The sequence below is a fragment of the Neopelma chrysocephalum genome, unplaced genomic scaffold (assembly GCF_003984885.1).
Source record: "Neopelma chrysocephalum unplaced genomic scaffold, ASM398488v2 Primary Assembly neopelma1_105, whole genome shotgun sequence".
NCBI lineage: Eukaryota > Metazoa > Chordata > Aves > Passeriformes > Pipridae > Neopelma > Neopelma chrysocephalum.
Genome location: NW_020897769.1, coordinates 1,769,348 through 1,796,033, shown reverse-complemented (window position 1 = coordinate 1,796,033; position 26,686 = coordinate 1,769,348). Strand labels below are relative to the sequence as shown.

Genomic DNA, 26,686 nt, shown 5'->3' with positions numbered 1-26,686 from the left:
AGTCTGAAGCTTAGGAGTCTGTGCATTAATGATCAAGGGACAGAGCTGAATACAGAATTCCTATGGTACTAAGGTAAAGGTGTGGGTAGAAATGTGGGAAGAGAATATTTAGGAGCAGTCTGGCATGTATAGTTAATAACATTAAAAAAGTAATCATGTTAATTTCCTGTAGTTACTCAGGTTCTCAAGGCTTTGAGCATCTTCTCCTCCTTGTAGATCACTGATCTCTTGCTGGGTGCTGTTATGCCCACAATATTAACTTCCTTGAAAAGTGAAAAACTTCAGGTTTTAAACCTTTTGTCCTTTTCTGTGACGGGAAACTTGCTGCGATCCCTTAGGCAGGAATGTCTGTTCCTCCTGCAGTGTTTGGGAGCTGTGCTTGGTGTTTGGCTGTCACTCTGTCCTACTCTGCCAAGTGTCAGTGAGCCCTGAATGCTTAAAAAGTTTCTCGGGACTCTCAGCAGATGTGAGGCTCTTCTGAATTTGAGATTTGTCAGGGGCAGAATGCGTTACAACAATTATTCCTGACTTTGACTTATGACTATGTTAAAACTCACTTTTTTTACCACTGTGTGTATTCCTTTTAAGGCTTTAAGCTGTTTCTGCAGTTTCTCTCTCTGTTCTTCCCACTTTTTACTTCATAAAGAAAAATGGTTGAAAGTGCCGTGTGTCTTGCTGCGCTGAATATACAAATATCTACTGACTGAAACAGTGAAATAGGCCCTGGGTTTCAATTTCTGACCCCCTATTTGAACTTCCAGAACTTCACCTTAATTGCTGCAGGTTGAGCACTACACCAGTTCCCCTCTAAGCCCCGGGATTAGCAAAATTCAGATTTTTCTGAAGAAGCAAAGGTCAGATTTTCAAAATTTGGCTTATATGTGGGGACGTAATGAAGCAGATCCTAAGGTGATGTTTATTTCCTACCAGACATGAAGCTGCTTTCAAAATCCTGGCCTGGGCACCAGGGGATTCATAGTCTTGCTCCAGATGTCTCCTGTGTGATGGAGGGGTACAGACCCACCACGGGGCTTTGGCAGCTCTTGCTCCCACACCATTTAATGCAGCCGTGGCTGCACCCTCCACCTGCTCACAGGGCCAACTCTGTCCCTTTAGGTGGAAAAACCAGAGACCTCAGGCCCCTCCCTGGGCATGACTGGGACCCCTTTTCCCAAGGCATCTCTTCAGCATCCCAAGTACTCAAAGCCACCCTCATTAACAAGCTCCTGAGTGCCTTGCACGTGTTGAAAGGTCCTTGTGATGGCAGGTGCAGCCCAGCTCTGCAGAGCTGAGCCATGGCTTTCCTGTGGCTCAGGTTGACAGGGCTGCATTCTGAAGTCTCGTGTATTGTTTTTTGGTAAACATTGGATTTCTTTATGTGTTTAATACCATAGTGTAAATGAATATTTGTGGGGCTGTCTGAGGTCTTTAGATCAGTTTTGTCAGGTAAAGCTCTGATGCAAATCCTGATGAAGTCCAGCAGAAAAACCCCATGTTTGACATTGCTTTCCCCTCTTGCCCCCAGGGATTTTAAAAGACAATTATTTTAAGCTGTTCAGTGTGTACTGAGCTTCAGTTCATTAGCTAAGAAGGAGGATGATGTCTTTCCATGACTACATTTGAAACTAAAGAACAAAAAGCTACCTTGAAAAATGGCCTTTGGGAAGCAGATGGCAAAAGCCAAGAAACTCAAGCCCTTTGCTAATGAATACTCTGTCCTTAACATTGTCTCTTTTGTTTCCCACACTTCCATGAGCTGCATGCGGATTCAATTTGCCAGTTTTTACCCTTCTTACTGATGCCTTATCTGAGCACAGTTTGAGAACTGGGACAGCTGTCAGCTGGGTGCTTGGCTTCGGGTTTATTTTGTTGCTGCTGGTCTGTTTGTCCCTGTGCAGGCTCAGGTGTGGTAAGGTAATCCAGGAGAGGTGTGGACAAGGCTTGGGTACATCCTGGGGAGAGGAAATCAAAGCCTTTCCAGCTTCCTGGCAAAGGGTGGAACAGAGACAGGTTTGGGAGCAGGTTTGCTTTGATTAAAGCAGCAGCATTTCCACTGTGACTCCTGTCGGGGAAGATGTTGGAGCTGTACTGGGACTTAATTTTAAGGAGAGCTGTTTTTCTTGGCATGGCTCTAAAATTGATGGAAAGTCAGGGTGGAGCCAAGGGATTTGGCATCATAGGAATTTCTCACACCAGCTTGTCTTTGTGCTACAGCACCACAGAAGTGCTTTCTGCTGAGAAAAGCATGTACATCAGATGTTTATTTGTGACAGTGAAATTTATTCCATGAGTGATGATTGCCCATAGTAAGTGCAGTTCTTAGTAATGACTGTATTGTTTCCAAAAACATATCTAGCTCCAAGATCTAATTAATCATCCATTTGAAAGAAAAATGGCATTTCATATCGAGAACATAATGCATTTTCATTCCTCATTTTTCTCTCAATAACTGTTGAACAAAGATCACCAGCAGAGAGTGCTGTGGCTCTTCAAGAATGTGGCAGCAACTTCTGAATTCGATTCTAAAATCTAATCAGACTTTGTTCCATAATTCTATTTTTAGTTTTTCATTTATGTGAAAACAAAATGTTAATAAATTACCTGTAGCTCGATACCTTGCTGTCTCTAATTATCAATATTTTTGTAGCTTACTACAGGATTGGTTTTAGGAGCACAACTATGTGTTTAGAAAAATTCTAATTGCCACTTTTTGAAGCAGTCATTTAACAGAAAGTAATCTATTTTGTTCCAATGCATTGACCTTTTTTGTTCATAAAATTATCTCTCCTTTAATTTCATGTTCAAAATAAGCTGTTCACTCTTTAGTACAGCTTCTCTGTACTGGGGGAAGATGATTGTAGAGCTCTAGCACGTGTGTGGCACTCAGTGTTTCACTGAGACCATACCTTTAAACTTCCCAGGCTATGGAAGTTTGCTTCCAGCCAAAGATTACTGTTGGTTGGGCCTCTTTCATTTCTCAGTCCTGAGTCTGCTTCTGACATCAGCATTAAAAAGAAGTTGCTGGAGCTTTAAATCAAAAAGCACCCCCTCTCCCCCATCCCCATGGTATTTATCAATACAGTTGCACCATTACAAGGCCTGGAGACTTGGAAGAGGTTTGGCTTTTTGATTTAAATCAGCCATGGTTGTCCCCTCACAGTCTTTATGGTCATTGCAATATCAGGATTATCAAGTCTGTTTTTTGCTGCAGAACCTGCTGTGCACCTTGTTCTTGTCTAATTTCATCATTCTTTAGTCACTGAGGCCAAACAAATGCTATGTTGAAGTCCAGGGCCTCCATGTCTTACTCTTGGGGTTTACTCTGATCTGAATCCACTGGACGTTGAAGGAATCTTTTAATTAATTTCAGCAGATTTTTTTAAAGAGACATGAGAGGCAAGAGTGCAGGGAAGCAAGGGAGATGGTCAACTTTCCTACATCAAGGTTGTTAATATATAATAGACATTAGTTAACGGCTTACAGAACCCTCTTTGGGAGAAGAATAGTGTCTTGTGGGGAAATCCCTTTGTCCAGACTAACCCTGCTGTCCTTATTTTGCCCCAAGAACATTTAGCTGTAGGGCACTGGGGTGTGAATGTGTTTAGGGCAAAGCTGGAACGTTTATTTTTTCATAGTTGGCAGTTGTTTATCACTCTCCTGGTTACACGTCTTTCTTCTGAAATTCTGCATAGAAAGGGGCCAGAGTTCAGCAGTTAGAATAATTCTCCTTACAGGTGGTACCTGATCAATCACCTCACGGGTGACATGAGACTGCTGACCTCTATATTGCATTTCACTGTGTAAGCTGTTCCTGCTCTGCCCCTTCCTGTGCAGGCCCTTTCTTCTCCCGAGGAACCATGCTGCACTTGAGTTACACTCCATTAGAGGTACCTCCCAAGCTGACATACTTTTGAAAATCTTCACAGGCAGTACCATGCAAAACCTTAGATGAGCAGGAGCTGTGTTACAATGTAAATCACAATATAGACAGGATATTAAGTTGGCTATGCAAAAGTTTCTGTATCAGTTACTTCCCTCCCAGAAGTTATGTGGTCATCAAAGTCTGATTATATAGAATTGGCAAAATAATACACTTGTGTAGAAAGACACAGCAGTTACTTAGTGAAGGCCAGAGGAGTACATAGTGTGTAACTGTTCCTGCTTGTGTGTTTTGAGGAGAATTTTTCTAGTGATTTTGGGCATGTCAAGTCTCATGGTAGTAATTTCTGGTGCTGTTGGTCTGTGAATACCTGTCATTGCCATCTTGGTGAATGATATCTGGGTTTACATATAATTCATGCCTCAATCTCGTGTCTGTCAGATGGATTCTGTTTCTCTTCAGAAGTCACAGCTGGTCTCCAGCTGTACCCAATGGCAGGACCTGAGGGAGTCCTTCAGGCTTTGTTACAGCTCAGGGCTGGATGTAGCAGCAACACCAAATCTTCTACATGCGACTCTGAAATGGCCTTGACCACCCTGAAGGCTGAGTGCTAAAACCAGGTGGTGAAACTGCAGCCAAAGCTGCAGTGCTGCAGGTCCAGGCTCACCATATGTGTGGGCAGCAAGGCAGGGCCTGTGCCCTGTGGCTCTCAGAGACTCTCCCAGTCCAGACTGAACTGACTTTGGACAAACCACTCCTATACCTTGATGCTTTCTTCACCCGTTTCTTGTGCTTCTTACCAGGTTTTGAAATGTTTTAGTCTTGTTTTGGTCTGTGTCCCCTAATGTGTTGGTTCACTTCTTTTTCTTCAATGAATCTGTCTGTCAAACTGACCTGAAGTGTTCAAGGCCAGGCTGGACGGGGCTTGGAGCAACCTGGTCTACTGGACCAGGTGTCCCTGACCATGGCAAGGGGGTAGAATGAGATGATCTTTAAGGTCCCTTCCAACCAAAACCATTCTGTGATTATATGACTTTTGCTTCTGTGACAAGAAATACAATCTCCCTTTTCAGAAATGTCCTTGCTCCTGCTCACGTAGAAAACGTACTCAGCTCCTCTTTTTTGTCTTTTTTACTATTTCTTGCATTACTGTCTACAGTAGGGTCCTTATTTCACCCAACAATGTGTTTACAGACTGGGCAAAGAACATCTGGGGATGTACTGTCTGATCCCAAGAGACAATGGCACTTGTGAGCCCTGCTAAGGGTTTATTTTTATGTGTAAGAAGAAAAGCTCTGTTAAACTGGCCCAAGAGATCCATGGAAATTAATTTATGCCCCTCTCCACTGACCGAGTGCTGGACTGAGCGGTGGTGTCTGTACAGGAGGGATAATATCAGCAGCTTCCTGAGCTCCAGCTGCTGGGGACAAAGGGCAGCAGAGCTCCAGTCATTCCTGGAGGGAGGAAGTTTAAGATGGAGGAATTTTAAAGAATGTGAAGGACAACCTCTTAAAAAATTGTGGGTGGAGCGATTCCCGGTCATCCAAACAGCTCCTAAGCCCAAGATTTATTTTCCTGCTTTGAACCTAGTTGCCGTTGTGGAGTTTATCTTCTGTGCTTTTTAACGCAACTACCGTCACCTTTGTGTGATTGCATAAATTGGCCCCAGTACGCTGGAACAGTTATTAGGAACCCCTTTCTTGTGTTGTTTCCTGAATTCCCACATTGTGGCGTGATGTGTGTGTGGAAACCGCTCACTTCCTCTGCTGGCAGCCGTTCAGATGAGTGCTGGAGCTCCTGAGGACTGCGCTGGGCGGGAGCTGGGTGAAGGGAGGATACAGCGGGAGAACATTGTAAGGAAGAGAGTTTGCATTTCATGCAGCTTTGTTCTTTTGCAGTTCCATAGTGCTGGTATCTCCAACTGTGGGTTAAACATGAGCAGTGCTCCTGGAATAAACAGGGCAGAGGAGCTGGGGTTAACACGCCTCAGGCAAGGCTCACCCCTTCCCAGTGCCTGCACGAAGCAATAGTTGTGCTTGCCTGATGACTCTGCCTTCTCGCTTTGCTCCCATATTTTCTTTGAGCACGTGGGAGGGAGACAGGATGTGTGACTGAGGCACATTTTATAACTCTTCCACTCGCTGTAGCTGTGTATTTCCCTTACAGCTCTACCCCACAGCATCCAAGCAAATATGTGCTTCAGTAGCTCCTTCTGCCTTGCCCTTTTTCTTTGGCATTTTCAAACTGTAAGGTTAGGGGACGTTAATGAGCTGGTTACATGTGTGTTTCTACATTTGTTCCAGTGAAATGTTCCAATGAATGAATGTCGGTTATGAGGCAAAAAAATAGATGTTTATATGTATTCTGCATTTGGGATTTCTGCAGTTTGACTTCCTGAACTTTTGTCCAGAGCTTCTTTTCAATGTTCAGAGTGGAGAATGTCAGAAAGGATTTGTTTGCACAGAGCAACTAAAAGGTAAATGGCTGAATCATGTCATGTCTCCTCACATGAAGTCAGAATTTCACAGTGCAAGGATTTGACATGTGGCCAGTTTTTTACTTTTAGTACTTTTGGAAACTGGTGGCATCTTACAGCCACACCTTGTCATACTGGGGCTACTTAATGGGCTTCATATTTGCGTGGTTATGCTTTATGTATTAAATCAGCTGTGGACACACTGTGACAGTTTCATCCATTTTTTTTGTTTTGCTCTTTCTTGAAATTCCAAGTTAGTGACCAGGAGCCAAGTGGAAGCTGTCACTGGGAGATCGTTCTCCTCCTGAGTTCAGGACAGGAGTGATCTCACTGGGGGAGGATTCTAGTGCTTTATATGCAAAAGCTGGAGGTGGATTGTGAGAAAGGCAGGGTACCATTTTTGTACACAAGTAAGTCCCGACTGAAGGACCAGTTTGTTATCTCGGCTTTGTTTAGGCTGGGGATTTTCCCTGATTACAGGGATGGGGCAAGGAAAACTTGGTGTTGCTTACCCCATTTCAGAGCAAGAGCTTTGCCTCTCTGATGCAGAGGCTGGTTCCACTGCAGAGCTGACAGTATTACTGTCAGTCCCAACTCCTGTTAGATCTAAAAGAGGGAGACTGGCTTAAGTCTTTCTTTTTATTATAATTTTGGGGTCCTTTAACTGGCTTTTGAGTGGGGAGACATGCTTTGCTTTAAAGGTTGTGACATATTTAAAGATAAGCTATTTTAGAAGTTGAAATTCTACAGTGTGATTCCAGGCTTTAAAGCCTTAGACAGAAGATATCTCTGAGCGTGGCCATCGTCTTTTATTGTGTGGTGAAATGCTGAAACAAAGCAAAACCATGGTTGTATTTGGGGAAAAGAACTGAAGTATCTTCCACCTCCTCTTCCCACACTGACCATTCAATCCAGCTGTGGCAGAGCAGTAGAGGTCTGTGGATAATTCCTGTTAGGATAGGCTGAGCCTTGGAAGATTCCGTGATGGACATTTTGATTTTAAGCAGAACATTACATACGGGGAACTCCTTTAATATACTGCCTGTGTGCAGTTAGTCGTGATCAGTTCTTGCTGCACTTTCAATTATTTTCAGCATTTGGCCAGGAAAAAGTGGGTGAGTCAGCCCCTTGGATGATGTACATTGATATAAACCTGTTTCACTCCACTGGCTTGGTGGGTCGGGTGTGAGACCTTGGGTCTGTCTTCTGTGGGTGCTCCCGCAGGTGCCTGGGTGACTTGTAGGGTGAAGCCCTTCCAGCCCCTCCATGGAGCACCGGGACTGGAGCATGGCCAAAGCTCCAGGTGGTGCCGCACAGGCTGGGCTGGAGCTCTGCCACTTCCCCAGGACAGGGACAGCGCTCAGCAGCTGCGGGGAGCAGTGGGGACACTGGTGGGGCAGCTCTGCGGAGGGACCGGGGTGCTCCTGAGGGGCATCAGGCCCAGCATCGCTGCTGGGCGAGAGGGGATTGTCCCGCTCTGCTCTGCACTGGGGCAGCCTCACCTGCAATATTGGGGCAGTTTTGGGCACCACAATGTAAGAAAGGTACTGTGCCATTCGAGAGCATCCAAAGGAGGGCAACGAAGATGGGGAAGGGCCTTGAGGGGAAGCCGTGTAAGGAGCGGCTGAGGGCACTTGGTGTGTTCAGCCTGAAGGAGATGGAGAGGAGACCTCGTTGTGGTGTACAACATCCTCCCGAGGGACAGTGGAGGGGCAGCTCCGATGTCTGCTCCGTGACCAGTGACAGGACCTGAGGAACGGCTGGAGCTGTGTCAGGGGAGGTTTAAATTGGATATTAGAAAGAGGGTGGTTGGGCACTGAACAGGCTGCCCAGGGCACTGGTCACGGCCCCAAGGCTGCCAGAGCTCCAGGAGCGTTTGGACAACGCTCTGAGGGACAGGGTGGGATTGTTGGGGTGTCCGTGCAGGGCCAGGAGCTGGACTCGCTGATCCCCGCGCGTCCCTTCCAGCTCAGGACCCTGCGGTTCCGTGCCCGCACACAATAGCGGCGGGCGGGGGCGGTGCCGCGGGCGGGGCGGGCCCTGGGCCGCTTCCTGCCCGCCCCGCCGAGCGCGTCCCGCGGCCGCCCGCGCCCGAGCAGCGGAAGGAGCGGAGCGGAGCTGCCCTGCCCTGCCCGGCCCGTCCCGCCCGGCCCCGCCGTGCCGCCGCCCGTGAGCCCGGCCCCGCCGCGCACAGGTAACCCCGAGAGGGAGCGAGCGGAGCCCGCGATGCCTCGGACCGCCCTGCCCTGCCGGGGCCGCGGGAGCCCCGCGCCGCGCTGCCACTGACAGCCCAGCGGCGCCGCTTCCACCGGGACGCCGACTTTTTCCTTCTTTTTGTTTATTCTGCCGATCTCGAGGTACCGCTATCCTCCTCCCAGGCACCGCGGGCAGGTCCTGGCGGACCGTATTGGATTTTTACCCTTCCGTCTCGATCTCCTGTCTGAAAAGATATTTATTTTTAATAAAAGAAAAAGTCCAGCCGCAAATCCAGTTCGTATCACGTTCCCCTTTCTGTGGAGTCCGGTGTATTTCTACAGATAAAAAAGTTTACTTCCCCTCCTCCAGTTTTATTGACACTGAGGATGAAGAAGGATTTGCAAATGAAAGCGCCTTGAAATACAGCATCTTTTGGAGAGAGCTCTGCAGTTCTCCAGCCTGTTGAGTCTCGAATTCCACCCTTTGCCCCTGCTGAATCCACTGTTCTGCCCTTTACTCTCTGGGGTAAAAAAACCAAACAACAACAACAAAAACCCGAGGGGAAAAAGAATACCTTTGGCAGCAGGGAAGCTTTGTGTGACTGACCCAACGAGCTACAAGTGTCCAGTTTCTGAAAAGAAGAAAACCCTTTTGTCTTCAGCAGATCAGTAGGTAAGAGACGTGCCCAAGGCACAAGGGACTCTGCATTCATTCATCAGCCTAAACCTGGGAGTTAGACTGGCTCTCCTCTGTCAGCTTTTGCCCATCACTTCTCTTTCCTGTAAATTTTACTTTTCATCTTGCAAAATTCTTGCAAGAAAAAAAATTACACTTGTCCACTAGCACTGGTAGTAAATTGCCAAATCAATAGAGATGTACTTGTGTGTAACTGGATCGAGTAAAACTCGGTGGAAGTCGCTGAAGTGGTTTTGTGTCAGGCTGTGTTTGAAAGCAGCTGCGTTTCTTGTGGTGCTCTTTTCGTTTGAGAAAATAATCACAATCATTGTGCTTGTAATCCACGTGTTGAGGTTGTCTTTGCTTGTTGTGCTCCACAGAGGAGCACGGATGTGCCTTTACGTATCACGCATGCAAACACGGCTGCCACAATTGGTTGGCATTTCTTGTTTCACGCTGGAATTTGTTTTACATTAAGTGCTTTACTACTGTGTCACAAGGTGTAAAAGTGTTGGATCTATAATTAACCTGCCTTAACAGATTATTGAACATGGCTAGGAACACGCTTGGCATTGTGCAGAGAGAGTATGAGGAGATGTTTCCTTTGTTTTGAGATTTTTTTTCAAAGTAAGACTGAAAATGCAGTGGAGACGTGCACATAATAACTGGATGAAGGCCCAGTCTCCGTGCAGGGAAACATATTTTGCAGAATACTCCTTTCTGTAGGGGCCAAGTGCTGGAAGTGTCCTCGTTTACAACTGATAATACTGCTGTGATTGTCTCATTTTCCTTCTCCCCCAGCTCTGTAACTGCATACCCCCTTCCCAAAGGCCGGAGTTTCATCACCATCAGCCTTTCCTGCAAGGAAAGGACCTGTGGAATTTTGTGTGGCTGGTAGTAGGACTCCTTGTGTCAGGGAGGATTATATTGTTCCCTGTGGAAACACACAGCATCCCCCAGCAGGAGGAACTGCCTGTTCACATGGTGAAACCAGCCTTAACATCAAGCTCTTCCCCACTGCATGGGTTTTTCCTGTGGATGATACAGGAAATACTGCATTTTAGTCTATCCTGGTCCTGGTCCTCATTCCTCTTTCTTTTTTAATTTTTTTTTTTCCTTCCTCTTCTGTGGAGGGATTTCTGTGGGAAAAGAAAGTGGAAAAGGTGTCCTGTTCCTGCCTTAGAGGAGAGGCAACAAGTCAGCATGCTCTGAGCTGCCAGACCTTCAGAGAACTTGGTCTGTGCTGAGGTGCAGCAGCCAGCAGGGTGCCTCATGAGGGGCCTGGGGCGGGTGACTGTCCACTGTCCATCCTGGGGCAGAGGACACGGCGTAGGTTTGGGTTGCCCTCTCACTTTTTTCTGCTGCCCTTGACTTTTTCTGTGGACTGAACCTATCTACCAGATCTGGGTTGGAACACAAGAACCATATTCTCAAGCTTTCCCTGCACCCTTGTGCTGCTCCTGTGTGAGTGATGGGCAGCATCAGGTTGGTTTTCAGGGCTGATATGAAAACATGAACCCTACCATCAGGACCATGACCCTGTTAAATCTTTGGGTCAGACTTTCACCAGGGTTACCTCAGTGACTGCTCCTCAAGGGAAATAGGGTCATGAGCTGACCCTGGAAAAATTTGTCCCATAGTTGAAGTTGCAGATTCATCTGGGACACTTGGTCTCCCTCTCTTTTACTTCCAGGACACTTACATGCAACATAACCCCTCTCCTTTAAACATTCCTCGGAGCCACAAACACAACACAGAATAATTTCTTTTTCTTGAGGAAAGTGAGGGATTTACAGATGGAGGAAAGGGGGTGCCTGGTCTTCTTCCAAACTCTTTGTCTTTCTGATTCTGGAGATGTTTTGCAGGCAGTGCTGCCTGCCCTGGGGAGGAGGCTGGAGGCAGAAAGGAAGCTGGGAATGGGAGTGGGCAAAACGGGTCATGGAGTGGGATGTGGGATTGGAGTGGTGCTGGCCCCTCATCACTGGGGCCTGGCTTGCCGTGACTCTTATTTAAATTGTGCAGGCTGGTTGATGTACTGATAGCATGGTTCACCATTCTGCCTGTTCATGGTGACACACACCATGAGATCCTGCCACAGATGTGGGAGAACCAAAGGGTTCCTCTTTCCTGAGGCTCAAGCCACTGTGGACTAAAGCTTTGTAGCAGAGAATGCTACAGCTGGACCACAAGGTTTTCATATGGCTGGAGTACAAATGTATAAAAATTCTCTGCAGTCTGTAATACAGCTCAAAGGGCAGCTGATTTAGACGTGCTTGAGTGTTAAGGTCAGGAGATCACATTCCACAGGTTACTAGATGAAAGTGCTTCAAGAGGGCATAGCATAAATATTTGATTCATATAGAAGGGATTGGTGCAAATCCTTTTGTCCCTTCCCCAAAGATGTTCTGTAGGAAAAGCACTGTTAGGAGAATAAAAGCCACCAAACAGCAGAAAACTTGTAACTTCTTTGTGCTGGAGGAGGTTGGATAGTAACATAGTATATTATTGTTGAATTCCACTGAAAATCCTCTCATGGGATACACTGTCTTCAAGAACAGTGAAGGGAACTAATGTTTTTAAGTGTAAAATGACTCATAATGCACAGGCTCTTGAGGTTGGGTTTAACATTGTATGCAAACATGGCCAGCTGGTGGGGATCTTTTGGGATAAATAAGAACTATATTTGTACAAGAAGGCTTGAATGATGCATTTCAGATGCATCCTGATTAGCATAAGCCATTCACTTTGCAAAAGAATAGCCAGAATCCCAGAAGTGGAGATAGTTTAATAGTTCTCTTGTTCTCTTTAGTCTGTCTTGCATCAGCAGACTGACCACTCTTTATGTTTATTTAGAAATAAGGTTGCATTGCTTTACTGCCACATTTTCCTAACCATGAGAGTGAAATTGAGAATTTGCTGTCCCCAAGTCCTCAAAGCATAAATGCTTCTCCCACTTCTCTCCCTTCCTTTAGTCTCCAGTTAAGTGTAATGTGTTTGGGTTTTGTTGGTTTTTTGTTTGGTTTGGTTTGGATTTTTTGTGGGTTTGTTTTGTTTTGTGTTTTTGTGGGGGTTTTTTTGTTTTGTTTTTTTTTATGGAACGACTTGCACTATTTAATTCTTTATAGGGCCCAGCACAATGATGCCTTGCTCTATGCTGGGGCTCACTGTCACTGCAATGAATGAACAGCTCAAGTAAAATTTGAGCTCATTAAAGCTTTATTTTCTTAACATGGAGCAAAATCTGATGTAGGATTGGGTTGTTGCTGTATTCATGTATACACAAAGATAGGTCTTTAATTCTAGATTTAGCAACAGTCCAAGATTATTTTAAAGTATAAATACTTATAGCTGTGAATGAATTTGTCTGTTCATACCCCTCATGAGGCAGAACTCTGTTGTGCAGTTCTTGCTTCATTCTTACTGATGGCTTTTAAATAGATGCAGAGCTGTACCCTGCTGGGAAGACAAAGCCCAATATAAGAAAGTTCTGAGTATGTATTAAACTAAAACCTGGCTCCAAACACCTGTAAAGGATGAGATGCAGAATATGCTGTGTGTTAGGTTCTGTTCTGAATTAAAAAGAAAACAATGACCTGGTTCTTGGCAAAAGGTTCATGGATTAATAGGTGTTCCCACTTTGGGCTGAAGTGTAAATGCTTTCAGAATAAAGTAAGATGCCTCTTTCCCCCCATCTGACTGTTGTTGCACATTCCCATATTTCAAGGTATTTTCAGACAGTCACTTCTGAAGAAGTCCTCTCAAAGGGTTCCCAATCAAAACAGCCTTATGGATTTTTTTCTCCTTGTTATTGGGGACAATATAGTGGGAGTGGAATGTCCTTGGTTGCCAATGTTTGCTGCTAGGTATTCTCCTTCCATGGAGACCAAATGTTTGTAATAGTGTGAGAACAGCCATTCTTGGTGATTGGCAAAAATTTCAAGGCTCTCTTTCTCTTTTTCTGTCCCCTGAAATACAAGAGAGGACTTGGATCTCTTAGTTCTTCATAGAAGTGTTCCAAATTGCCTGTTACTGGGGTTATACAGTTTCAGGAAGCACTAGAGGATTTGTCAGAGTGATTTAGTCTGTTGTGTTGAATCTGGGCCACAACCCATTTCTGTAAGCTCGTTGCTTTCAGGACTTCTTTGCTTCTCTCACTTTCTGATGAGTAGTTACTTTCTTGGTTAGACTTGCACCTACTCTTGTGCCTCATCTCTTCCCTCTCTGCATGTGCCCCGTGTGTGTGGCACCATCACCGTGCTGTGGACCTAAATCATTGTCTTTTATGAAGGAGCAGGCACATGGCTGCCCTGGGAGTTCCGTGTGGCTGCAGGAGCTCCTCAGTTGTTAAACCCTTTTACCCAGGAGAGAGTGTATTCCCAAACAGCTCTGGAATGCAGTGCTGGCCACAGGAAGGATTGCACGCTGCAGCCTCTGCGCTACAGCCCTGCCTTCAGCTTTTGCAAAAGTATTTGGTTCATGCTTTGGACAGATCTGATGCTGAAATCGTATCCATGTAAAAGTAATAGACTGTATGGAGAACTCTAAAGTCAGCAAATATCCAGGTCTTGCATATTACTTGGCTCTCCAGAGTAGCCTTGAAATGTAATCTTCAAGACAGAAAAAAATCTCAACAACTTTGGGGAATAATAGTTTAAACTTGCTTCTAGGAGCAATTAATTTTTAAATCTGCAATATAATCTTTGTCTTACTTGCCTACTATGCCTGTAAGTGAGAAGAGTTTTTCAGGATTGATGAAATTTGTGTTTACATAGACACTTGGATGTAATTTTTTATGTAAGAATGTATTTGAAATTCTGTGTATAAATGGCCATTCAGGGCAAACCAGACATTTGATGTCAGCAGGAGATCAGTGACTGAGGAATGAATAGGTGAATGAATAGGAATGGAAAAGTCATGAACAAAAAAACCCTTGAGAACAGAATAAAAAGGCTTGTGGAAACAAAATTCTCAAAGCCTTAAAATCTTGCCTTAGTAGAGTAGTGAGGTTAATGTGAGGTGCTCATCTTAAGTGAAGGAAGAACATGTGTTGGAGTCTCCTGTGGTGCCTGGGGGTCATGAGCACTGGTCATCTCTGGTGATGGTTGTTGGATGTGTCATTCCTCGTTGGGAGCAGCTCCCATATTGCTTGGTTGGCACTGGAAAAGCCAGGGCTCCCTCCTGTTCCTAGTGGGTCAGTTGTCTCCTGTTTTACTGGCATGCAGTCTGCATTCTTGGTCCTGAAGAAGGGCTTCAGACATAAATGCTGCCATTCATACTTGTTTTTTTACTTTCTCATCCTCTCTGAGAATGACTGTTGTCTAGTTTGGTTATGTCTAAGCTTAAAATAAACTTTTGGTTTTTTTAAAATACTAAATATCTGAAATTCTTTGGGAGTTTGGAGAAGTCTTTGGTCATTTTCCATGGTAACTACTGTTGGGCTATATAAGGTTCATCAGTACTGGTTACAATATAGAACTAGATTTTGTTTAAGTGACAAAAAATGTCACTGATCTAATAAAATTGGTTTTTAAAGGCCTGTTTGTATAAGCAAAGCACTTACAGTAATTGTAGACCAAGATGTTGTTGAGCAGTTCTCTTATAAGAATGTTTATGAATTAAGCTAATTTAGGATTTTGTTTAGTGAATTAATTAGCATTTGTAAGACCTTGTCTAAGAGTTGCATCACAGTGATATTTGTTTGCTTTAAAATGTTTTGTGTCTCTACACAACTTGTTTTTTAAAAGAATTACTTATTCTCTTAGGATTGTTTACTGTAACCATCAAGGAAAGTAATTCCACATTTCAGTGACTTTGTTCCCATCAGGGTTTGGTGGACTTTTCCTGCTGTTATAATTTGAGTGGCTCTGTGTTCAGCTGAAACAAATTTGATTGCTTCATACTAGGGCTAGCTTGTCTTGTTGTGGGGCTTGGGAAAAACAGGGTGGGAAAACATATCTTCCTAGTTTTCCCATTGTCTTTTTGAAACAAAACAAAGTTGAAACCTCCTCCACATTTCTGGAGAGACAGAACTTAAAACCAGTGTGACATGGCATCCCTGCCCATGGTGGGGGGTTGGAACAAGATGGGCTTTAAGGTCCCTTCCAACCCAAACCAGTCTGGGATAGCCTGTGGAGGTACACCAGGAATTAGGAATAGGTAGTTTTCTGAAATCATCCCTACTGAGTGCTGATGTTCTTATTGGGTAAAAACAAATTTGCAGGTCGTTTTACTGTAGAATGATGAAGGTTGAAGAGACCGAGAGCAATTACGTAGCCTGTCCCATCCTTCCTTTGGATAAGATCAGGGCCATGGAGAGCAGGCAGAAAAGAGCACTCCAGAGTTACATGGAAAAAAGCAGCTTTTGCTGTTGTCGAGTTGGGATTGGGTTTGGAACATTTGGATCTTCTTCAAAAAAAAAAGAAAAAATAATAGAAAACTCTTAGCACCCCGGAGGGAAGAGTGGATTTTCCACCTGGTGAAAGACCAGTACCTTTCTGATTTGGGGAAGTAGGGCTGGCAGTAGAAACTGTGTGAGAGCCCACTGGCCCCATGCCGTGCTGCCCAGGTGGATTTTGAAGGGATGTTTCCGTGGAGCAATCTCAGATGGTGGAATGCAGCTCAGGGTGGTCACACTGGGGTTGTGCCCGAGGAGCCACGTGTTCCCTGTGGGTTCTGTGCACTGGCCAGGCTCGTTTTGCTCAGGAGGGGGACACTGTGTGCCTCTAAATCTTTAACTTTTTTTTCTGCAGCTACTAGGGAGACCTGGCAGAAGTATCTTCTCCAGCTGTAGGAAGCATTCAGAGGTTCCCGTCTCCTGCTTGCACAAGGTCTGGGATGCCAACATCCTTGATCCAAACCATTTAGGCAGGATCTCCACTCACTGTTGCAGTTATTACAGAAAACTGGCAATGAAGTTTATATCAGCAAGGAAGAGGTTGTGCTGGGAGGGTTTACACAAGGTTTCCTAAGCAATACACCTAAAAACAATTATTTCCTACTGTAACTGCATCTGCTTTGCAGCGGTTGTTGGAAGAGTTACACTGAAAGAAATCAATTCCCTCAGTGACAAAGTTGTGGCAACAAAAAACATAAATGTAGGCCAGGACTTAGCCAGGACTGCTGTGCTAAAATGAATGTAGTAATATCTTCCTCCCAGTGTGGTGGTGAGGCTCAATTAATCATCTTACAAGTAATTAAAGGTTTTTTACAAGGTGCACATGAAACCCCCAGGTGGTTATGACAAAAGAACAACACCCAAACCACTTTTATAACATCGTCGCTTTCTCAAAATTTGGTGGTCTGGATCTTCTGTTGGGTTTTACTGTAATTCATCTTGCTAATCCATGGCACCCATTGAGATCACTTTGTGGAATTGGGCTGTACCAGTACTGCAGTAGGTTTGTGCCCTTCCTTGAGCCACAGCATCTCAGAAAGAGCATTACCAACTCTGTTGGGCTGACTGACTGATAAGGTACCTGACAACTCATAAGGTACCTCTATTTTAACTGTTTCTTTTTATAAAGAAAAAAACCCCAGCCCTTTAACAAAAGGGAGGGGCCCTGCCTGCCTGTGTTCTGGATTCTGTGACTGCTCCTGTTAAACTCCTTTGTGAAATAAGAAGAGCCGCTCCATATGGGGGCTTAAAATAGTTTAAATTGTGGTGTTGCTAGAAAAAGCCAGAAAATTCAATTCTAGAGTTAGGCCACAGTCATTGTTTTCTTCTCCCCATCCTTCTCCACCTGAGGTTTTTATTTATGTCATCTTAATATATAAATTTTCAGGATGTCACAACTGACATATGAGAAAAAGCTCCCTTAAGGTAGTATGAAATGGATATATCTGTTTGGGGATCGTATCTCGATTGTTTTTCAGGACTGCTTAAGCTTTTAGGTTTGAATTTTGACTTTATTTTTAACATAGATGGTGATTCCAATCTTTTTCTCTTTTTTTTTTTTTATCTCAGCAGCAATTAAAAGAGCCTGATCCTATCAGTGGGGACAAATGATGCACTGTCAACATTTTGCTCCCTTCAGATAATGCACATGAAACCGGTTTGTGTGTTTGAAGATTACATTTTACTCTCACATGGTTTTCATTATCTGTGAGCCCTGAGGAGAGGCCTGGACTAAATCAGGGAAGGAATGGAGAAACCACACAATGCAATGAAAATGGTGCTGAGGCATAGCTGGGATACTTGTGGGACAGGGGCTGCTGACGACAGCAGTGGGGTGCTGCCGGAGCGCCAGCAGCAGCAAGGCAGGGAGCACTCAGAAAAGACAAAACTAAACTTGATGTTGCACCAAAATTGCAGCTTGGGTTTGCAGCAGTTCCCCAGTTCTACAGGGATAATAACTGGAAGTCAGTGAAGTTCAAAGGAGATGGATCTTCCTTGGTCTGGGAAGCAGCACTCTGAAATGAGACCTGGTGTGACTAAACCTTTGTAAGCGGGAGCTGGTTTTAGCAAGAAGGCATCTAAAAGGTGAGATCTGGGCCTTTCTGGAGTTGGTAGCAGAGCTCCCATTGCCTGTGCTGGAATTTGTGTTTCATTAATGATGCAGAAATTCCAGTACCTGCCCCTAAAGGGTTGTGTCTCTGCAGATGTGTGAGTAGTGTTAGGTAGCTCTGCATAAGAGTTTAAATAACTGATGTGTTCCTGTAGAAATATTCCCAATAATAACAGCTGGACTGGTTTGGCTATTAGGACTGGTATATTCAGAATAAACCCTCCTGCCCCTGTGACTTTTAAAATTTTATGGAGGAACTTGAAATTCTGTAGCATTCTTCTCAAAATGCTTAAAAGCCATGACACATTCCTATTTATACCGGGCTTTGTAAGTGTTTATTCTTCTCTTTTTTTTTTTTTCCCTTTGTAATATAAAACCTAAATTATGTTCCTGAAGATTATAGGAACTTCCCTGTGAAGAAATTGATACTTTTTAGTGAAGGAGCAGTAACTCAAAGGTCAAGTAAGGTCTTTTCAGTTTTTTCCTCAGAAATGTTATTTAGGGAGGGTCTTTCTATGTTGATGTCTTGACTTATTTATCTCAGTCTAGGCTGAGCAACTTGCTGCCTTTTCTTTAGGCCTGTCAGGCTTTCTTGTGCTGTTCTGTGCCCAGATCCCAGTGCCATGAGTGTTTGAGGAGAAGGACTAGTGGCTGTTGTTGAGGCAGTTCTAGTCCTTGCTCAGGTGGACTCGGTTTGGCCCAGAGAGTTGTTAGAATTATGATCAGTCTTGGGGTGTTGTGGTGGCCTCTCTCTATGGTATGATCTAATATAATGGGTATGCATATTATTTGTCCCCCTCCGGGTGACATTGTTCTTGTTTTTCGTTAAAAGAAGGAAGTTTTTCTTGTTTGCCCAGTGACTCTGGTCTTCTGGTATGAAGATGAGTAATGTTGGCACTGCTCCATGCACCTGCTCAGTGCCACCCTCTGAGATCACCTGAGCCCGAGGCAGCAGATCCAGGGCAAGCAGGGATGGGACAGTTGAATGGAAGCTGAGGAGGTGTTTATGGTTGGAATCTGAAACCTCCTCCTGGTTAGGAGCAGGTGCTAAAATACTCTCACAGCATTGTGTGCCGCCTGGCAGGTTTGGGTGTTGGTGCCAGACATTGGGGACCTTTATTCCCAAGGACTATCATGGTGTGTATTCTCTCCCTTCCTCCTCCTTGGGTAGGACTGAAATGAAGTAAAGAGCATTCAGTGATAACCTGCACTATTCATTAAATAATTTAGGACCTCGCCCTTGGGAGCCTGGTGCTCCCAACCACTTCAAAGTGAATGTGTGTGCAGAACAGCCATGTTTCCAGTGGTCTTGGAGACACTGAGATTAAGTGAATTTTGCAGGATCAGGCCATCAGCCTGCTGGGGTTTGTGTGGGCCATGGAGCAACAGCGTGTTTCCATGAACCAGGGGGTGACTCAGCGTGGGAGCTGGTCCCTGCAATTGCCTGGGGACTCACAGCCAGTCCTTTCTATGCTATCTCTGTTTCGTGTTCCCCTCCTCTATTATAGTGTGCAGGTATGTCTGAAGATAACTCTGCACCTAAAAAACCAACCTCAGACTTCATCTAGCTGATAACATCCCATCACCTGTTGCCAACCAGGACAAACAGTATCACATACACATCTTCTAAGAAAAACACAGAATTATTTTGCAAAATTTGCTGCTGGAGTTTGAAGTCTGTAACTGGATTGTTTTGTGTATGAGTGACTCAAAATTTAGGAGTAAAACTGAAAGTGCTTAACTGTCCTCCAGCCCTATTGAGGTGGTGAACCTGTTCTTGTCCCACCTGATGCATAAGATAATTAGCTCCTTGGCTAAGCAGTAGTTCTGGGCAAGTATGCACAGGCTGTCCTCACAGGGACTCTTGCATTCCTCTTAGTTTCACAAGCTAAAGAAAGATCTTTCTCTTTGCTTGTGAGGTTATTATTGCTCCATGCAGGTTAATTGAGCTATAGCATTAGAGGCACTCATCAAACAGTGGTGAGTCGCTCACTTGTCTAAGCTTGTTTATTTTTATAATGCTGAAAAATATTTGCATGCTGTACAGAAATGTGCTGCTTTGATTCCCTACAGCCTGGCAGTATTATCATTTTTAATTCTTCATTAATCTTTCTTTCTCATGAGGGACTGGCAAGGTTCCTGTGCATAATTACATGATCTTTAGGACAGAAGCCTCAGCTACTGGGTTTTTACACAAAGCCCTACAAATATGAGGCTTTTCTTCCTTAAATAATACCCACGCTACCTCCCCTTTTGTGCCTGTTCTTGATCTCAGCCTGGTGAAACACTATTTGCAATTCCTTTGTTAGTTCTACCAGCTCTAGGTTCTGATGTTTCCTCTAGAGCTTTTTCCTCAAGTTACCAGGGATAAATTCAGAGCAGAGGTTAGAATGAGGTGTCAGACCATAGAACTGTGATGCTTGGAGCGAATTGCGAAATCGGTTCTTCCTGGGAAATCTCACAGTGGTTCCTTGGATTAGAATTGATCTAAACCCGAATTTTCCACTGCAAAAGCAAGGTGTTTCTAGGCTTTTTGGCTATGGAGAGTGCACCATCTAATCCATAAGCCAGTACAGTTTGGCAGAGTTGTTGGAAGTCTGATTTCAGCCCTGTCCTTCACAATAGATTTAGGCTAACCTCCCAAATATGTCTGTTTAAAATGTCTACAGAACCTTTCCAATTTCCTTCCAGGTCTGTCATAACAACCTTTCCAATGCATTTCACTAATTTCCATCTTTGGCACACTGCAAACTGAAATTGCTGGAAGAGCCTAACACAAATTGAGTTTGGGTCCAAATAAATAACACATGGGCTCCAGCATCGCTTGTACTGTTCATTTTTGTGTTTTGTTAATAGAAAAGTTAACTCACTGGTTCTGCCAGGAGTTTCCAGCTTGCTCAGAAAGCAGATTCCAGGAATGCTGCCACCCAAGTTAGTTGCACAAGATTTTCTTTGTTAATTAAACATAATGGGATAAAACTGGAAAAAATAGCCTTAATGCTATTAGTTGGTATTTGTTGGCTAGAATATTGTTGTAGTGTATCTCAGTCCACCTTTTGTCTTGGATTTCCAGGCTGATTCCAGGTACATCCACACTAAAATTAGTAGTATTCAGTTCCAGCAAATGTTTTCAGTGTGAACTGGGGCCTCCCTTCATCGGCTCAGCAGGATAAGCTGGTAGTGCTGAGGAGTGAAGCTCGGTGTGTGAAATGGTTCCTTGAGCATTTGAAGGAGTTAAACATGCACAGATTGGATTTGTCTGTTGAGAAAATCTGTAAGGCAGAGAGGCAGAATCTCAAGCTGGGTTGTATCTTTGTATTAAAAAAATAAACAGCACTCCCCCCACTCGCTTAGATTTTTCCAGTTGAGACAAAAGAAATCTTTGGGTGGAAAGGCAGCATCATATTGCATAATAAAAGCCTTTTTATGCTCTAATAAAAAGGGTTGCTCAGGGCAGCTTGGTTTAAAAGAAAAAAAAAAAAAGAAGAGTCAGTGATGATCCTGGTGTGAGGGGGATGAGGAATCCCTAATTTCAGTTGTGTAACACTGGGAAAAGAGGTTGGAAATTGCTCTAGTTATCTGCTATCTTAATGCCTGGCTTAAAGGTTCTTTACTGCATATTTGCTGGCAGCTGTTTTCAATATATCCCTCTTGAACTAAGTCACCAGTTAAGAATTTGACATTAGCTCTTTTTTTTTCAACCACCATCTTGAAGTACCACACCACACAACACTGCCTTGTTCTCTCCTTAGATATTGTTCATGTGCCTTGAAATTGCTGTTGACACCTCAAGTATTTAACTTGCAGATCTGAGATAATTTTCCTTGGGTGTGGATGTGTGCCATAATAAGTCAGAGTCAGAAGTATCCGTGTCTGCATTCCTTCACTACATCTGTTCATTTTATTTTTTGCAACATTCCAGGAAATTAGGTTAAATTATACATATCAATGAATAGTTTTAAGTTCTGTTTTCATTGCCTTCCCTTTAAGTATGAACACACTGAGTGCACAAGTATCTTTCTCTTCTTTTGCATTACTTGCCTTTTTCTTTAGGACACCTTCAGTAGTAGATTTAACTGCTTGAATAACACACCTAAATACACATTTTTTATGTTCTCCTGATTTTCCACTCAATGGTTAAAGTTTCTTTACTGCTTCATATTCTGAAAGAGAAAAGTCACGTAATTAAAGAATGTTTTGGGAATTAGAGCTGTGCTCTGCATTGTATTTCTGGCATAAACCCTGTGTCCTTTTCCTCCCCTCGCATTCCCAGTCTGTAAAATAAAGCTAATATTCGTATACTGATCATTCTCACAGTCATTTCTGAGGCACAGGGTGTTGAAGTTTATAAAGTATTTCACTATATCACCATGGTTCATCAAAGCATTTCTGCTGATACAGTTTGAAATGCACAGCACCACAGGCAAAGAAGCCATAAGCACAGGGCATCCTCATCTGTGTTGCAGCTTTCATTCTGAGCAAAAAATAAAACAATGGAGTTAAAGAATTAGCGGGTTTTAATCACTGTTTCACTTGGAGGCACAGATGGGACAGAGCATTACTTGGCAACGTTTAATCCTGGAGCAGAAATGGTCATGATTAAAGCAGCAGCTGGAGTAGATTGCTAGGGACAGGGGGATTCATTCATCCTAAAGGGATCAAAATTGTTGGGCTCTGGGAGAAAACAAGAAGCTACAAAAGGAAAATCTGAAATATGGGCCAAGGTTTATTATCTGTAGGGTCTCATCTGCTAATTAAAATGATGTTTTCAATGCTTTCCTCAGAATTATTTTGGAAGGGAGGAGAGTATCAAGTGATCTGGCCTACTGAAGAGGAGCCTGAAGCCATCCCTGAGTGGAAATTTTGGACTTGGAGGAGGAAGGCTGAGTGTGTCCCCCCATGTGGCAGAACTGCTTCTCCTCACCAGGGAACTCCAGGTGAAGGACATAGGTATGTGCCTCTTCAGACTGCAGAAGAGTCATGTTCCAGGCCAGGTAACAGGGCCTGAACTCCCAGCTTGGTGAGGCAGCCCGGAACAAGGTGGATTTTAACTTTCTCTTTCTTAATATTTGTAGAAGGCTTTTGTCTCTGTATTTGAGTCCTTGTGTTTCAGGGGTTGGCTGTGGAGATGCAGAACAAAGCAGAACCTTCAGGTGTTGACTCCTGCAGTGCATTCCTGATTCTGCCACGGAACTTGTTGGAAGCCAGTTCCCTTTTGCCAAGGGACAATGTTAGACAGAAAAAAGGTGTCAAAATAAAGTGCTAGAATACCAACATGTGTTCTGCTGTCAGGACAGAGCCACGGTTTAGCCCACAAGTGAGGCATACCCTCTATTCTGAGTTGCTCTAGCTCAAAGGTAGCTCTGCTTTCAGTTAGATGTCTCAGAGGTATTGTTAATTTTTGATATTTCAGCTCATGAAATGCCAATGGGCTAGAGTTTCCATGACCAGTTCCTGGTTCCAGTGGGAGACTGACTGAAATGTAATCCCTATTGGTCACTGGCTTAATCTGTACTTAGGATGTGCTTGACATTGGCTCTTCGTGTTTCTCTCTTTGGGACACAGTGTTTTCCCCTGCCACTCGGAGGTCTTTCTCTGTTCCTTAGATCAGACAACTCTCTTTCCTCTCCTTGCATTTGCATGCATTCCACTGACAATATTTAGATGTGTGAGGATTTGGTTGCCTTTGTGTAGCAGGAAGTTGCCGAGTCCTCACTTGCCCCGTGCAAGGTGTTTTCTGCAGCAGGGAGAATAGGTGCTGATCTCACTCTGGGCATTTCACAACTCTGAAAACCTGCTGGCTAATGAGGTGTTCATTAATTGCTTTAAACGATCTAAGCGAAGAGATTTTTTTATTTCCTTTGAACCATATGTTTCCTCAATGGGCCTCTCTTTTTTTTTTTCTCTTTCCCTTAAAACTGATGAATTTCTGATTTCACCCTTTAATCCTTGTCAGCCTGTAAATATGGGAAGTGTATTTCACCATTGGCAGCTCTAAGAGTAAAGCGAACAGGTCTCAGGCATTTTTTGCCATCATCCTGTGACTTCCAGGCCTCCTTTTTGCCCCAGATGCTGTCTGAGGTATTTGACATGCATCCCTACAGTTGATCGATTTGCCTATAAACTTGTAAGTCACCATTCATCACCTTTCTGAGGCTTTGCCCCCTGGCATGCAAGTCGTTCTTAGGACCTTGATGACTCCCATTGTTGGGGGAACCGTTGGTAATCGAACCTGCTTCTTTTCTGTATTTCAAGCCATTGCTCTTAAATATCTCTTGCTTGACCCACCCAGGCGCTAATAACCGTGTCTCCTTCCCTTAGGTCAAGGGCAACTTTTACATTCCACCCAAAAGGCACCAGAGTTTGAGATGAGGAATTCAGAAGAGCAAGCAGCTACGACAGTTTTACAGCGCCTGCTGCAGGAGCAACTCCGATACGGAAACCCAAATGACAACCGTAACCTTCTTGCCTTACACCAGCAGGCCACAGGGAATGCCCCCCCTTTCAGCAGCACCGGGAGTCCAGCATCTCAGAACGAAGGGCTGAGCTCCCAGGACCACCAGCTTGTGACTCATGCTGCCCGTCAGGAGCCCCAGGGCCAGGAGATACAGGTGGACAACAGCATCATGGAGAAGCAGCTCTCCCCACGGCTCCAGAACAGCGAGGATCTCCCCACCTACGAGGAAGCCAAAGTCCAGTCCCAGTATTTCCGGGGTCAGCCGCACGCCAGCGTCGGGGCAGCCTTCTATGTAACGGGGGTCACCAACCAAAAGATGAGGACTGAGGGGCGGCCCACGGTCCAGCGGGTGAGCCCAGGGAAGGTCCACCAGGATGAAGGACTGAAGGACCTCAAGCAGGGGCACGTGCGCTCGCTGAGCGAGAGGTTGATGCAGCTGTCCTTGGCCACCAGCGGGGTCAAGGCCCACGCGCCCGTCACGAGCGCGCCGCTCTCCCCCCTCTCTCCGCTTTCTCCTCAGCAGTCCAGCGACCCGTATAAAAATTCTGGCTCCAATGAGTTCTACAAGAACTCAGTGCAGCCCCCTTCCCAGCCCAGCATGAAAGGAATGGAGCAGCGGGGTCCTCCTCCCGAGTATCCGTACAAAAATGTGTCCACCCCGTCTATGAACTGCAAACCTCAGGACTCGGGACATTTCTATAGTGACCATCGCATGAGCCAGCAGGGAAGATCTGATGGGCCTATGATGAGGTATCAGCACCCCCCTGAGTATGGGTCAGTCAGGTAAGCAAGATCTTAAATTCCGTGACAGCCACATAGGGAAAGGCAGCATAAAACTCAGTGCATTGCCCTCACTCCTGAAGCAGGTTTCCTTTCAGCAAAGATCCCATCTTTATTGTGGGAGATGACATATTGTGTTCATCCACAGGCTGACTGGAAGGACTGTTACTTGGTTCATTTGTTGACTAGAGAGGACTGACTATTTTTTATTAAAAAAAAAAACACCAAAAAAACCAACGAAGCAAACCCCCCCAAAAAAAAACCCTCAAAACCAGCCAGCTTGATTTTATGGCATGGGGAAGTTTAATGCTGAGGCTCCAGAGCCTTACAAAAGCTTTGCTACGAAAGCCAAAGTTATGGTGTGATTCATTGTGGAAACTTGCAGTTAGTTACTGTGAGACTTAATTATGTCTGTCCAGACAAAAGATTTTTTAAAAACTTCATCACATGGGAAAGGAGAAAGTGAATGAAAGTGATAAAGGTGCAGGTAACAGAAATCACCTGAGCTTCTTGTAGAGTTTTTCAAATTTTATCTTCAGTGGACTGAAGTGTAGGAGTGGAAAATGGAGTGTGCTTAGTACCTCATCCCAGACCTGCTTGTTTAGCTTTTGCTCATTTTCCTTGCCTCATTTGAAGTCTCAGCCTGTTCCGGTTTGCTCTAGATAAGGAGCTGGACTTGGCTTGAGTCAAACTGATGTCCATGTGGGGGAAGATGAATTTGATGAATTTTTTTAAGGTGGGCTTAAACCCCAGCTTTACTTTACCTGTTTCCATCCCATCCCATCTCTGTCCAAGACCAGGTGGGATTTGGTGTAATGATTTTGGCCTCATTTTGAAGCTAAAAGGCTAATACAAAGGAGCAACAGGATGGCATTGCTGCAATAAGTAAATGGTGAGGTCTCTGTGGGTTTGTGTTTGCAGATATTATGTTGTGTTCTGAGGGGAGCACGGTGAAGAAACCCGTCAGTATTTGGGAGCAGATTCTGAGCTTTGCGGAATTTGAATCTGCTCAGAATCTTCCTAGTCCTACGAGGAGCTATTTTCAGAGTTTGTCCACCATTGTTTGTGATCTGAAATGACTTCAGCAGCATACAAGCCTGATGAAAAGGCCCTTTGATCTGGCTAAATAAATAATAAAGAGGCCAGGAAAAGGGGAAGTAAAGGGTTTAGGGGGGGTAATGATTGTAGAAGCTTGTTGCAAATGTTTTTGAAAATTCAAAGGCCTCAAACCTCTGTCACACAGGACAGGGAAACAGATCCTCGATGGTTATGCTTCAGAAATCCTCCAAATATATATGCAGTGAAAGTGAGACTTAGCCTGCTTGCCGTTTAAGGGAGAGGTATTTGAAAACACGCCAATAGTCAGCTCCTCTAGACAGGGTGATTTTTGTCTGTATTGGATGGATCCTGGCTGCTTTGAAAGAACATGGTGGGGGGGAGCGGGGGGGAGGAGAAAGGTTCAGCTGGCAAGGTTTCCAGTAGGGGAAGCAACTGAAATTTGTCTTCAAAGCATTGGGAATCTAATGAGGTTACTTTTTAACCTAAATAGCTGCACAGAGAAGAGGTTTCCTTTGCAAGCAAATGCTGAAGTAGAACAATTGCAAGACTAATCCATAAATTACAGAGCAGCATAGCAAAGGAAGGGAACGAGTCCTCTATTCCCCTCCCTCTCCCACACGCTCTAAGAGAAACTTAGACAAGAAACCTTCTGTGTTACT

The 26,686-nt window shown here is 44.5% G+C and overlaps 1 protein-coding gene across 3 annotated transcripts in view; it reads left to right on the top strand.

Annotated features, from left to right (window-relative positions):
- Positions 1-26,686, top strand: part of AMOT (angiomotin) — a 58,307-nt gene that overhangs the window by 3,432 nt on the left and 28,189 nt on the right. The window contains exons 2-4 of one of the 3 annotated variants that reach the window (XM_027696224.1): positions 17,596-17,706; positions 22,516-22,681; positions 24,053-24,971. In XM_027696224.1, coding sequence (XP_027552025.1) covers positions 24,100-24,971 — 872 coding nt within the window. In that variant the 5' untranslated portion in view covers positions 17,596-17,706; positions 22,516-22,681; positions 24,053-24,099. Of the gene's footprint in view, positions 1-8,572; positions 9,225-17,595; positions 17,707-22,515; positions 22,682-24,052; positions 24,972-26,686 lie in introns of those variants that run through there. The other 2 variants (XM_027696223.1, XM_027696222.1) reach the window with 2 other exon arrangements.